A 14758-nucleotide genomic window follows, 5' to 3' on the forward strand; every position below is an offset into this window, starting at 1 on the left:
TGAAAGATTATACAGCGTTGTACCCTGTTAACACATTACTGTCATTTCTTTGGCTTTATGGCAAGGTCTTTCTGAGAGATGCAAATAAATTAAATATGTGACTTTAAAAAAAAAACAGAAATTAGCATGCCAAGTTTTAGAGAAATGATCTCATTGTCGAGGAAAATTAAACTTTACTCTTGAAGGTTGCACGCAGCTTTAACATTCATTTGCACTTTTCCAATCTGTTTTTTGTTTAAACAATGCATGAGATGGTTCCAATGCCAGGGAGAGAGGAGCTGAATCAAAGCAAAGCAAAAGGAGAGTCTGGTAGTGTGAAGTGTAAATTAACAATAGTTTAGTTTAGCTTAGTTTATTGTCACATGTACTGAGGTCCAGTGAAACGCTTTTGTTGCGTGCTAACCAGTCAGCAGAAAGACTATACATGATTACCATCAATCCATTCACAGTGTACAGATAAGGGAATATCGTTTAATACACGATAAAGTCAGTAAAGTCCGATCAAAGATAGTCCAAGGGTCACTAATGAGGTTGATTGGTGTTCAGGACTGCTCTCTAGTTGCAGTGGGATAGAAACATAGAAACATAGAAAATAGGTGCAGGAGTAGGCCATCCGGCCCTTCGAGCCTGCACCGCCATTCAATATGATCATGGCTGATCATCCAACTCAGTATCCTGTACCTGCCTTCTCTCCATACCCCCTGATCCCTTTAGTCACAAGGGCCACATCTAACTCGCTCTTAAATATAGCCAATGAATTGGCCTCAACTACCTTCTGTGGCAGAGAGTTCCAGAGATTCACCACTCTCTGTGTGAAAAATGTGTTTCTTATCTCGGTCCTAAAGGATTTCCCCTTTATCCTCAAACTGTGACCAGATGGTTCAGTTGCCTGATAACAGCTGGGAAGAAACTGTCCCTGAATCTGTAGGTGTACGTTTTCACACTTCCATACCTTTTGCCTGATGTGAGAGGGGAGAAGAGGGAGTGGCCAGGGTGTGGCATAATTCATGATTATACTGCTGGCCTTACCAAGGCAGCGTGACATGTTAGGTACCTAATACCAAGTTGTTAGTATGCTGGAAGCTACCTTCGGATGGTCCAAGATGCCAGCCTTGTTATATTATTTTCATGTTGGAAGGTAAGCCAAACATAATGTTGATTTTTTAACACTCAGCAAATCCTTTTACCTCTTCAGCCAACACTCAAAGGCTACTCATTCAGCAGAAAACTGTAGTTTCAAACCCTACCACCGAAACCTATGTATATGAGATAGACAGAGTTGACGTGGATAAGCTTTTTCCATTAAGAGTAGGGAAGATTCAAACAAGAGAACATGATTTGAGCATTAAGGGACAAAAGTTTAGGGGCAACATGAGGGGGAACTTCTTTACTCAGAGAGTGGTAGCTGTGTGGAATGAGCTTCCAGTGGAAGTGGTGGAGGCAGGTTTGTTTTTATCATTTAAAAATAAATTGGATTGGTATATGGACGGCAAAGGAATGGAGGGTTATGGTCTGTGTGCAGGTAGATGGGACTAGGTGAGAGTAATTGTTCGGCACGGACTAGAAGGGCCGAGATGGCCTGTTTCCGTGCTGTAATTGTTATATGGTTATATGGTTATATGACATTTCAGTAGAGTACTAAGAAGGAGAGGGAGTTGCAGCATCCACGGTCGTCATCTTTCAGATCTAATATCAACCAGGCACCCTGTCTGCGGGCACAATAGATCCAGTGGTCCACATGAAGACAAAACTAGTTTTTCCCGAGTATCCATGGTACTTATTTATCCTTTAGAGTCACTCAGCAACAAACATCCAACTCATACATGCCAACCAATTTGCCAAGCTGAACCAGTCCCTCTACCTACATTTGCCTCACATCTCTCCAAGACCTTTCCATCCATGTAACTATGTCGCCTGGGGAAGAAATCTTATATTCACATTGTTGCTTATGGGATCTCATCATTTAGTGATGCAAGCTAGAAAAGGAGTCTGTGGGAGCTCTGGCTACGCATAGGGTTTAGGTTCAGTAGCCTTGATTCTATACTTGATTAAAATTTACTGGAATTCGCTGCACAAATTGACTGCCGTATTTTCTTCAAGAATAGTTTGATGAATGTTGTTTGAGAACTAATTTTTTTGCTCGATACTTGTTATTTCTTGTTGCTCAGACGGATCACAATCCTGAGAAGCAAATACAAGGGATAAAGCCGAAAATCGGACTCAACGGCATTGCAAGGTCTTTGCTTGGGAAGGTCAATCATAAGCACACTCAAATGAGGAGCAGGTTGGAGCATCCATGTGGCTGGCCTACATTTACTCTGATTTTTAATGATGCTGGCATTGTATTCTCTGCTGCACTGGGAGCATCATAGGAAGAGCAGTTTTTATGATATTATTGCATAACCTCCAGGCTGGATTCCACAGCCTTCTACATTTTTTGGACTAGTGTATAAAGTCTTCATATTCTCCACAATCTAAAAAAAATATTGACGTCCGAGCTTTCCAGCAACATTACCAAATGAAATCCTTGATGAAGTTGGTTGATTCCTGAGCTTCCAAAATACCCCAACCTGCTCAACTTGAAAATTTCTCAAGTATTGAGAATATTTTGTTACCTTCTGCTCTGGCTGGAAAATACTGCTGCACCATCTGGATAATAGACAGATGGAATTCTTTTTATATTTTGTTGACATACCTTGGCTGACCTTGTGATGGCCCCAATCTCAGAGTACAGGTCGGAACTATCCGGAAATTTTTCCACCACGATGGTTGCAATGTGATGGAGAAGAGATTGCTTATGTACCGTGTCCTTCACCTCTGGAACTTTCTCCAAGTACCCCAGCTCGAACCCTTTAGCCTACAAGAAAAAGGGGAGAAAAATGCTTAATCCACAAAAATATATCAAACGCTTTAAGAAAACATTCTTTTGCTTCCAAAAACAGAACCTTGCAGCTGATAATTGTGCCTGAGACCATGCGAACATTCAGGAGGTTCTGCTGCAAGTGGTGCAAGAGTGCAGTCCTAATTGAGCTGATGAAGATGTGGTTTGGAATCAACGTTGATCTCACTCATAGCATTCCTGACAAGGGTTTTTAAATAAAATTAATACAAAATAAAGTATGAGCTGTGATGTGGGTGTTTGCCACCAAAGACTATCTTCTGTTAAACCTGGCTCGGACAAAGCTCGGACATTATCTGCTATTTGCACTTTATCAGTTTATTTGTTTATGTGTGTATATATTTATATTATGGTATATGGACACACTGATCTGTTTTGTAGTCTATGCCTACTATGTTCTGTGTGCTGAAGCAAAGCAAGAATTTCATTGTCCTATCAGGGACACATGACAATAAGCTCACTTGAACTTGAACTTGAACTTGAATTATACAACAGAGAAGATATATCCCTCATGGTCCTGTTCCAGCTCACCGCCATCTAGTGAGTCCAAATAGAAGTTTGGCAGAAATCCAGCAATGCAAAGGATCACAATCAGGCTGCCATGAACCCAAAAATGCCTTACTGGATAATCAGTCAACCTCTATTGGATTTAAGTAATGTGCTTACTACAAATATAAATCTGTATCCTTCACATTTGCTTCGAAAAACAGACAGAAGAAAAGACAATGAGTTGGGTGAGGGAGGGGTAGAGGGAGTTACGGTTTGTGAAGTAATCGAGGACCAGAGGACAGGGGTTTAAGTTGAAGGGGAAAAGATTTAATTGAAATCTGAGTGGTACTTTTTCACACAAAGGGTGTGTGGAACGGACTGCCAGAGGAGGTAGTTGAGGCAGGTACTATTGCAACGTTCAAGTAACATTTATGCAGGTACATGGATAGGGCTGGTTTAGAGGGATACGGGGCAAACGCAGGCAGGTGGGACTCGTGTAGCTGGGACATGTTGGCCGGTGTGGGCAAGTTAGGCCTAAGGGCCTATTTCCATGCTGTGTAACTCTATGACTCCAAGTGCAAATAAATGCTCATTGCTGGAGAAAAAAATCCCTCCTTTAAACACTATATTTTGTCAAAGGTCGTTGAAAATTCTTGTGAACCTCTACAGATGTACTGTAGAGAATACACTGACAGGATCCTTCATGGCCTAATTTGGAAACTCGACCGCCGAAGGAGGAGGGACTTTGCAAAAAGTGGTGGATATTGCTCAGTCCATCACGGGTAATGACCTCCCCACCATCAAAGGAATCTACAGAAAGCACAGCCTCAAGACAGCAGCTAATATCAATGGCATACACCACCCTGGCCATACTCTCATCTCGCTGCTGGAGTCATAGTCATAGAGTGATACAGTGTTGAAACAGGCCCTTTGCCCAACTTGCCCACACTGACCAAATGTCCCAACTGCAGTAGTCCCACCTGCCTGCTTTTGGCCCATACTACCTACCATCACGAGAGAAGTACAAGAGCCTGAACACTATTACCTTCAGCTTCTTCCCATCAAAATTGTGAACCACCATGTACGACCCTAACTACAACCCTTCTTCAGCAACAAACTTCTATGGAATTTGCATAGGTTGCACTGTGTACAGCCATAAATGCTGGAGTAAATCAGCATGTACTTTGGTTTGCACTATTCTGGTCCGGTTACTCATTATTGCAGATAATGTATTACTGTATATTTATTTGTTGTGTTGTGTAAATATGCCTGTAAAGCTGCAAGATTAAAGGGCCTGTAAAGCTGCAAGATTAAAGAATTTCATTGTTCCGTTTCTGGTGGATATGTCAATTAAACATTTGTGACCTCCTGACCACAGCAAAATATTTGCAGTGGAAGATGCCAAATCTGACCAGGTTCCTAATATCTCCACATGATCTCCTCTTAGATCATGGGCCAACATGAAACCTTCATAAAATAAGAAAGGAGTAATTACTAGTTGCTGTTGCATTTAGTTATACCTCCTGCTTGTTGGAGAAGTTAATTACAAAATGAACCAAAAGACTGAAGCCCATTGCATTCTGCATTGTGTCAGATCTATGTCACTATTTATCGGCAGATCTCTGTCTTTTCTTATCTCAGACACGACTGATTTTCGTATCTCAGACACGACTGTTTTTTAAAACTTGGAATTAGACATTTTGACAGCCTTTTGTTTAGCAGCTTCATATAAAACTGTCCAGTCTCATCAAAGTTACAGTCAACAAGTGGTGACACAAAGTGCTAGCGTAATTCAGTGGGTCAGGCAGCATCTCAGGAGAACATGGATCTGCCACGTTTCAGGCCAGGATCCCTCTTCAAACTGATTGTGCGGAGCTGGGAAGAAGGCTGGAAGAGAGGTGGGGCAGGCTAAAACCTGGCAAATAGAAAATGGATACAGGTGAGGGGGCTTTGATAGGCAGATTGTCAGACAAGAGCCAGAGATGAAAAGTAAAGGTGAGATACAAGAGGATTGAATTGTGGAGTTAGAAGAAAGAATGTACAGTAGATGGGAAGGGAGAGGGAGGGGAGAAATAGGTGCTCGTCCAGATGGAGCACTGGGGAGAGGGAGGAAACAGGAAGTGGGGGGGGGGGTGGGTTGGTTAGTTATCTAATAATGGAGAGTTTAATGTTCATACCTTTGGGTTGTAACCTGAACAAGCAGAATATAAGATGCTGTTCCCCCAGTTGTGGGTGGCCTCACTTTGACAATGGACAAGATATTAAGGTCAGAACCAAGGCCACACGCAAACTGGAGGAACCTCATATTCCACTTAGATAGCTTCCAACCCAAAATATCACCTATCCATTGATATTTGGCATGCATATTAATTAAAGGGCCTGTCCCACGAGCATGCGACTCCATGCGGCAAGTGCGACCTAAAGGGCCTGTCCCACCAGCATGCGCCTGCATGCGGCAAGCGCGACCTAACGTGGTCGCATGAGCCGTTCGGCTACGCGGGGCCGGTCCCACTTCAATCGCCAGAGCCGTATGGAGTTGTGCGGAGCTGGTCCCCGACATCGCGCGGGGCTCCGAAAAACTGACCGTGTTTAAAAATTCTGCGCGGCAACGCGGTGTCACTCACTCGACGTCCGCGCGGCTCCCGCTTCTGGTTTGGTCACGTTTGCCGCATGCAGGCGCATGCTGGTGGGACCACGGCCCTTTAGGTCGCACTTGTCGCATGCTCGTGGGTCAGGCCCTTAACAGTTCAGTATATTTTCCCATTCTGTTTAAGATTCCTTTCACTGAGCTCTAAAGACTTGGTTTGCGGTTTCCCCTTCACCTTCCCAACATTAATATTAATATGAACACCATTACATCTCACTCACCTTTCACCCACAGGCTCTGCATTGAAGGTTTATCGATGACAATTTCTGCCAGGTCCACTGGGAACCCATTTAAAACACAACCTTCCTTTCCCTCATTCTGTGTCTCACGGAATTCTTTCTTGATGTTAACCTATTCCAATCCTCCATCATCCAGTTATCTTCTCAAGTAATTTATCTACTTGAGGAATACAACACGGTGGCTTTGATCTCATTTCATCATTCCACTTCCATGCGTAACTCTGGCCTTATGCACTCTTCCCCTAAAGGTATTCACCGTGACCTGATTAGGTAGACTGCACCCATGGAGTACACAGTACCAGGCACGGAACTTGCTATCAAAATATGGAGGGGACCGGGGGACAGGGGGGACAGAATTTTTTGGTGGCCGCGCGCACATGCGCACACTCACACCCACACATGCGCGAAGCTTCGGAGGCTCAATCCAGCGCTAAATGCAGCTCAACTCTGCCTGTCTCGCCGGGTTAACCTACAAGCCCTGAGTGGACTGACGGGACACCAGCGCTGCTTCTCCGCGCTGGCCATATTTCCCGCAAATCCAGGCAGGTTAACCTGGCATAGTTGAGCTGGGTTTAGCGCTGCTTCTCTGCGTTGGCTGTGGGCCTGTGGGGTACCGCGCCTGTCTGACTCCCGACCTCTCTGGTCACCCGTGGGGGGGGGGGTAACTCGGGTGGGGACGGGACAGCGCCGGAGACCCGGCCGGGATCGATCCTGGCTGCAGATGAGGCGCAGGTCTGTGCCACATCTCCCTCCTCCAATCACTCTATCCTCAGCCCCCCCACCCCACTCCTCCCTCTTCCAATGATCTCGCTGAATCATCATGTCCCGCCCCCATTGCCTGCTGACCGACGTCTCTCTCGTCCAATCGATCAGCAGTCCTACCTCCACTGTCTCGCAGAGAGCGGAGATTTTAAAATCCGGATGACAGAAACTTGGGGGGGATATCCCCCACCTCTCAAAACATGGGGGGGGACGTGTCCCCTCTGCCCCCCTCCCCCCCCCCCCCAGGTTTTCCGCCCCTGCGCAGTACTGGGCCACTAAAACTCTGCCTGTTTTGCTAGATTTTGCATGTTTTCTCCAACTATCCGAATCACCCGTAATCATTTGCACTTCTATCTTTACACACTCCCATTTGCACTTTTAGTTTTACACATTTCCATTACCACCTATTTCACTTGCACAATCAATCTTCATCTCATTTAATCCTTCCTAAACATTTCTTAAACATAGACCTAATTTATTTTCTGACCATTTCTTTGGGCCCCATAGTTAATTATTAATTACAAATATTAAATCTACCATGTATTGCAGTTCTGGAAAAATGTTGTATACCTGAAATGTTCACCTCCAAAGTTTCTCGCTCCACAGACGTCGTTTGATTTGCTAAGTGTTTTTAAATGACATTATACTTAGTGGCCAGAAACATTGCCTTGGACAGTGAGTTGCTCATGTAATATATTATAGTTCCTTAGTTAAGTATTTCTCTCTGGTTGTTATCCCAATTCTACAGAAGATTTTTACAAAACCAGGGGTACCTTAGCTAAGTGCTTCTCTCTGCAACCCAACAAAATGTTTTTCAAAGCCAAAAGTACCTTACTAATATGTCTTGACATTAATCCAATAAATCAAGGTTTTAAATAGGTATTTAAATATTTGGAAAAGTTAGTATTTCAACTGCTGGAATCTAATCTTAACCTTTCATTGTTATCTATCATGGGCCTAGATTGAGTTGGGATGAAAGGTCTTCAACTGAAGTTTTAACTCTGTGTCTCTTACTACAGCATCTTGACTTGTGTGTGTTTCCAGCATTTTCTGTTTATTTTTCAGATAACCAGCATCTTATGTTTATTTGGAGTAACTCAGCGGGTCAGACAGCTTCTCTGGAGAAAATGGAAAAGGTGACGTTTCGGGTTGAGACCCTTCAGCCTGATCCGCTGAGTTACTTCAGCTTTTTGTGTCTATCTACGGTTTAAATCAACGTCTGCAGTTCCTTCCTGCACATCTTATGTTTATTTGTTATTTTCTGAGGCTTAGATTTGGAGACTTTAAAGATGGGAAGCATTTGCTACTTCAACATTGCAAAATACAACGGTAACTTCTGGCATATGTACATGGAGCTAAATACAGAAATCCAGAAGCTGCTGAGATCAGTTCCCAGCTCCTCCACGGGGAATTGTGTTCTTCGGACTTCTCCAACAAAATCTTCAGAAATCAGTGATCTGTAGCTGCAAACTAGGCCAGATGCTGAATTTCCTTGCTGCAATAAAACAGCTCAAAATCTTGAACTTAGTTTTCTGAAGAGCAACAGAGTTTTTACTAAATCCAATTGATCATAAAATAACATTTGTTTCGTTATTTTACAATAAAAGGATTATATTTTAGTTTCTATTACATAAAATGTAAGTGTTCTCGTTTTTATATTACACTCTGTAAAAGATTTAAGCACTTATTTAAAATCTTGATTTCTGAGATTAATGTCAAGACAAAGTGTTAAGATTTCCTTTGCTAAGTAAATAGTAGCCCAGAATACAGAATAAGTAATGCTAATCCACTATTAGGTTAGGTTGCAGCTAGAACACTTGGTTTAATTGCGGTCTTTGTATTTTTGCCAAAATCTAAATCTCGCTTGCATCACATAGGTCCCGTGCACATTTTGGTGAGCAATGAGGGGAAAATAAGTGTTCGGCACGGACTTGAAGGGCCGTGATGGCCTGTTTCCGTGCTGTAATTGTGATATGGTTATATGGTTATACGAGTCATCCACACTCATTACTCCCATTGCTGCATTTACCTGCAACACATTCTGAAGGGAGACTGTCCCAACATGGTTAATAGCAACCTTTATAAAATATGCATTCCAATACACCAGTCCAGTCCTTTGGCAATGGCCAAGGAAGCACACCATTGCTTCTACTTCCTTAGAAGACTTAGAAAGTTTGGCATGTCCCCAACAACTCTCACCAACTTCTACAGATGCGTCGTAGAAAGTTCCATCCAAGACTGCAGGAAATTGCAGAGAATTATGGACGTAGCCCAGACCATTATCAGGCAATGGAACCATCCTATCAGCAACTAGTGAGCAGTCCTGACCTAACATTTACCTCAATGGAGATCCTCAAACTCTCTATAATCGGCCCTTACTGGACTTTATCTTGCCCTAAATATTATTCCCTTTATCCTGTATCTGTACACTGTGGACAGCTTGCTTGTATGGTATTTCCACTGACTGGATAGCACGCAACTAAAAAGCTTTTCACCGTACCTCGCTACATATGACAATAAACTCAACTATAAATGCTGTGGTAAAGACACCGTATTGAGGAAAGCCCTATTAAAGTCAATCAATGAAACCAAACTATTTGAACATCTGTGAATGCTGCTGACATTCGCAAACACGCATAAAGGACAAAGGAAGTCACTGTAGTTGGCGAATTTAAATATATTGGGGTTTTCCCCATATGTTCGAATTATTTAAAATTTAATATTATATTTAATATGTTTAAAAATCATTCTTTTTGAGATGTTTGTGTTCTAATGATTTTCCAACTTGACAAATATTATTTTTTAGGTAATTTAAAAGGGAAAAAAACCAATATAATTAAATATAATTACAGTATATTAATTCAAAATGAAATGTTATGAAAAAATCTGCCCCTCCTCCTCCCTCAGAGGCAATATGTAATAAGGTAATGTAGCACCCACATCCTGCAGCAAAGCTGCTGAAAAACGGGATGGATTTGGTATTCTCCCACTACTTCCCACAATGGGCTGCAGATGGAGCGACGGAATCATTTAGGAAATTTGAAACTTCCCTGTTCACGGGAATAATCCTCAATAGTATTTTGAATGGTCAATTTGGCCCTCCTTGCCAAACAGTTGCGCTCCGAAAGTCCAGGACTCAGCAAGGGTACAGGGGAGATTTACGAGAACAATGAAGGAATGTGGGACTTTGGCTTTGTGGGAAGAATAGAGATACTGTGATTGCTCTCCATTGGTATGCAAAGGTTAAACAGAGATTTAGTAGAGGTGACTAAAATTATGATCAGCTTTGACAAAATAAACATGGAGAAATAGTTTCCACTGGCAGGAGAGTTGGTAACTAGGAAACAGATTTTAAATAATTGATGGAAGAACCAAAGGTGAGACTTTAAAAAAAATCGATAGTGATTTATGATCTGAACTGTGCTACTTAATAGTGAAACAGATTAAATTGTCACTTTTAAAAGGAAATTGGAGATAAACTTGAAATTGCAAACTTTACAGAGTTATATCAAGGAGCAGAAGAGGACAATTAGTTGAATTCCACTTTTTAAACCAGTTGCTTTAGCACAAATGACCTTCTGTGTTCTTTATTTCTAGTTTTATTTAAGATTAATTAAGAACAGGAGATTTGTTTATTAGGTGTGGACATTACCAGCATGGCCAGCATTTATTGCTACTCCCTGAGTGCTGTTGAGCTGATTGATCGATTGAGCCCTTCAGTGGACTATTAAGAGTCAACCACATATGGGTCTGCCGTTATGAAAAGGCAAGGACAAAAGATTACCTATCCATAAGGGCATATACTGAAGGTAGATTTCTTCCACAATCAGGTATTACTCTTTTGTCTGCAAATTCTCATTGCTCGCAAGATAAATAGAAGATACATCATTACCTTGAGGGAATAGTGTATCACTATTTATCTATTTAAAATGATTTACATTTTTTGTTAACAAATCTTGAATACATTTATTTTGCAGCATGATAGAAACAGTCCCACTATCTTACTTTCTCTTTTATATCATGATTTTCGTTCGTTGTCGTAACCTGATAAATCTAAAGTGCATGTTCTCTGTACTTTGTGTTTGGTTAATACATTTTAACAAATTTCAAAAGTTACCAAGCAGCTTATGTGCCAATGAAGATACAAGTGGATTTTGTTTCAGATGTTAATGACCAATGGGCATAGAACCTCATCTGCCAGTCCTTTCTCTCTCAGAATCAATTTTCATCTTGCGCATTGATCTGATTTGACATCAAATTCAAAAGTTCAACTAACATGTTCTAGTTAAGACTCTGTACTGCACATCTACCATATATTTTTCAGTCTGACTGGTCAAATGGATGCATGTAGTCTTTGTGGGCTCTTTGGTGGTTCATTAACAGAGGTTAATACTGGAGGTGGAGCTACGCACAGAACAATCTTTACAGAATGCAATCAGCTTATAATTAATAGCAGTGGCTAATATAACAATGTACCAAAAGTCATACTTCATGGTACAATCAGTTCTTAAAGATGCATTCCTACTCGTATATTGAACAATGCACAGATCCTTTTCCTGTTTGCAAAGGTCTCAGATCTCCTGCACGGATGTGGTGCTATTTGGTCAAGAACAACTGCATTATGAAACTCTGTACAGAGTCTGTACAAAGTGCAGATTCAAAGCTTGACTGAGGCTTTGTTCATCCCTCACAGTAAAATCCAAGCAATACCTTCCAATGGAAATTGTACAGATATTTAAAATCAGGGAAGGAATCTAGTCTATGAGGAGTGGGAATACAATGCATAGCTTAAGCAAGGAGCCTGAACACGTCCTCCTTGTGCTGTGACAAAATCATCTTGCATTAGTTTAGGACATCCCAAAACTATTCTCGCACAATTTTAAAAGCAGAATTATTTCACATAAGCAATGAGAAAACTGGTAGTAGAGACTCACATTTGATGCATTTAAGAAGTTCCCTATTGCCAGTAATGTACCCAGGATGTATCTTAAAGTTTTATTTTTCTCTAACTGGTCCATTCCTTCTTTCAAATCCTGTAGAGGCTCTGCAACTTCCTGTAACCAGAACAAGGGCATGTCACATCTTCAAGATCAGAGTGCACCATTTATTGAACAATATATTTACACTCACACTATAAAGCGAATGTAGCATTGACATCCTGGAGTCAAAGAAGTTGCATATATCACACCAACAACAACAACTACAACAACAACAATGGATGCTTATTGGAAAAAGGCAGAGAAATGACATTTGATGTGAAAATTCATGGCATGCACACCATAAATATTCCGGACTAGTTCTGCTGTACACCCAAGATAAATGATAAAGCAAGACGCAAAGTGCTGGAGTAACTCCATGGGACAGGCAGCATCACTGGAGAAGATAGATCGGTGACGTTTCATATCGGGATTTTACCCAAAACGACACCTATCCACCTTCTCCAGAGATGCTGCCTGACCCATTAACCCAGTCTGATTATTGCAGTTTCAGCGATAATATTGCACCACCGGGCGTAAACAGTCTGTCCCTTCCTTCTTTGTGTTTTAATAGTATGTGTTAAAATTTATGTTTTTAAGTGTACTTTAGCTTGTGGGGGATGGGGAGTTGGGGGAAACTTTTTCTAATCTCTTACCTCGAGGAAGATGCGATTTTTTTACATATCATATCTCCGTCCGCACTGCAGCCTAACATCAAGCAGTTGGCGGCCATTGCTGGAGACCGACTTCCAGAGCTCCACCGCGGGTGCCTGCAGACTTTAACATCACGGAGCTCGCTATCCCTTTGCCAGGGATCGACCTCTGAGCTCCAACCGTGGGTGCTTGTGGACTTTTACATCGTGGAGCCCGCGGTCTCTAGTCAGAGAACGACTTCGGGAACTCCAAGCCGCAGAAGCTTCGATCGCCCCGACGCGGGGGCTTCGATCGCCCCGACAGATGGTTCAACTGCCCCGACCGCAGGAGAATAAAGAGGAAGAAGCTTGGACTTTTTTGCTTCCCGTCACAGTGAGGAATGTGGGGAACCTGCTGTGGTGGATGTTTATGTTAACTTTTATGTATTTGTGGATCTTGTATCATTTTTTCCCCGTATGGCTGTATGGTAATTCACATATCACTGTACCTTAATTTGGTACATGTGACAATAAAACGCCTTTGAAACCTTTGAATTACTCCAGTATTTTGCGTCTCCTTTTGTAAACGAGATTTTGCAATTCCTCGTTTCTAAATGACCAAGAATCTGGATTGAAAACTCTTTTCCAAATCCATGCAGTTTATTAACTTAACATTGTCACAGTAGTTCTTAATTTTTGAGCATTTATAATTTTCTCTAATCACATTTGTACCCTAATGCCCACACATGTTCAAACTACTTTGAGTTGCATTATTAACACAATATGTAAAATATGCCTTCCACAATGAATATATTCGGCCATCAACAAACATGCAAAAATGAATGAAGCATGCAAATTTAAATCCTATATTGTTCATTAACATTTGATACTGACAACCATTATAAGCAGAAAGGTCTCCAGTGGACTTAATTTATTCACATACTCAGCTGAACTCTGTAAAATTAATGGTTTTTTTTTAAAATACCACAATTCGTAGACCATTTTTTTCTAGGTTTGAATTACCTTCTCCACTGTTTCATGGTCAAGTTTGAAGGCCCAGAGCTGTAGTCTCGCTGAGAGTTCACTAATGGAAGACAAGGTTAGAAGAAACTGTTCTGCAGAGCCCAAGGGAATGTCAGGATTCAACAGCTGGGCCTCTTGGATCTTCTGTTTTTCTTCTTCAGTAGGAATCATGGTCAAGATTTTCTAAAATAAAATCAGATTTACGACAGACGTTTACTTGACAACATTTGCAGGGAGGTGCTTTTTTTACGTTCTGAGTGTGATCTTCCCGCTTGATGTGCTTCTCCAACAATACAGGTTAAGAGATGAATTGCTGTACATCAGCGCAAGTTTGTACTTTCAGCTCCTAATTGTTTGATCTCTCACAACTCCTGATATAAGATTGATCACAAGGCCTTTGATCGGTCCCTCCATAGACTAGTGTACAATGCCAATTCTACAACCTACCTTATTGCGGACATTAGATTTTTTTATCTGGAACTGTCCGGAAAAGTCTCTGACTCTGGAAAAGTCTGGAACTTTTGCTACAATCCTGCATTCATCACTCTGGTATCTCCTCATTACATTTTGTAGTTGTGTTTCACCACAATAATAAAACTAAACCTAACATAAATTTAATATGTGGCTGTGTTTTAAATGCCATATTTGAAAATATTGCTGATATATAAAGGTTTTGTATAAATGGTGATCAGTAATATTTTTATATTGAACATCCAAACCTGAGATTTCAAAATGAGGGAAAGTTACTATCAAAATTAATAAGCGATGCTTTGAAATTTTAAATGCTGCCCTGCTTTGAATCCTTTTGATTCCTCTTAAAATAGAGTATATAGTTCAAAATCTTTCGATCTACACTGCTAACATTTTGTAACATGCAAACAATAAGGGTTTCACCTAAGATGCAAATTTTTGAAGAATCTGCTCAGCAGGACAGTAAAGACAAAATTAAAAAAACATTCAAAGTGTAATCAGAGGGTACAATGGGAGTTAGGCTTCAGGCAGACCCAGAGACAAATGTACAGGACAAGGGGGGTCACAGCTTAAGGATAGAGGGGAAATCCTTTAGGACCGAGATGAGAAAAACATTTTTC

At 41.3% G+C, this 14758-nt stretch overlaps 1 protein-coding gene across 17 annotated transcripts in view; it reads right to left on the bottom strand.

Annotated features, from left to right (window-relative positions):
- The window catches only part of fhod3 (formin homology 2 domain containing 3), a 637022-nt gene that overhangs the window by 38816 nt on the left and 583448 nt on the right, over positions 1-14758 (bottom strand). For all 17 annotated transcript variants that reach the window (XM_033016429.1, XM_033016409.1, XM_033016394.1 and 14 more), the window contains 3 exons: positions 13668-13850; positions 11971-12090; positions 2696-2857 (listed from right to left, as the gene is read on the bottom strand). In XM_033016429.1, the coding sequence (XP_032872320.1) occupies positions 2696-2857; positions 11971-12090; positions 13668-13850 (465 nt within the window). The remainder of the gene's footprint in view (positions 1-2695; positions 2858-11970; positions 12091-13667; positions 13851-14758) is intronic.

Source organism: Amblyraja radiata, chromosome 2, assembly GCF_010909765.2.
Source record: "Amblyraja radiata isolate CabotCenter1 chromosome 2, sAmbRad1.1.pri, whole genome shotgun sequence".
Lineage (NCBI taxonomy): Eukaryota > Metazoa > Chordata > Chondrichthyes > Rajiformes > Rajidae > Amblyraja > Amblyraja radiata.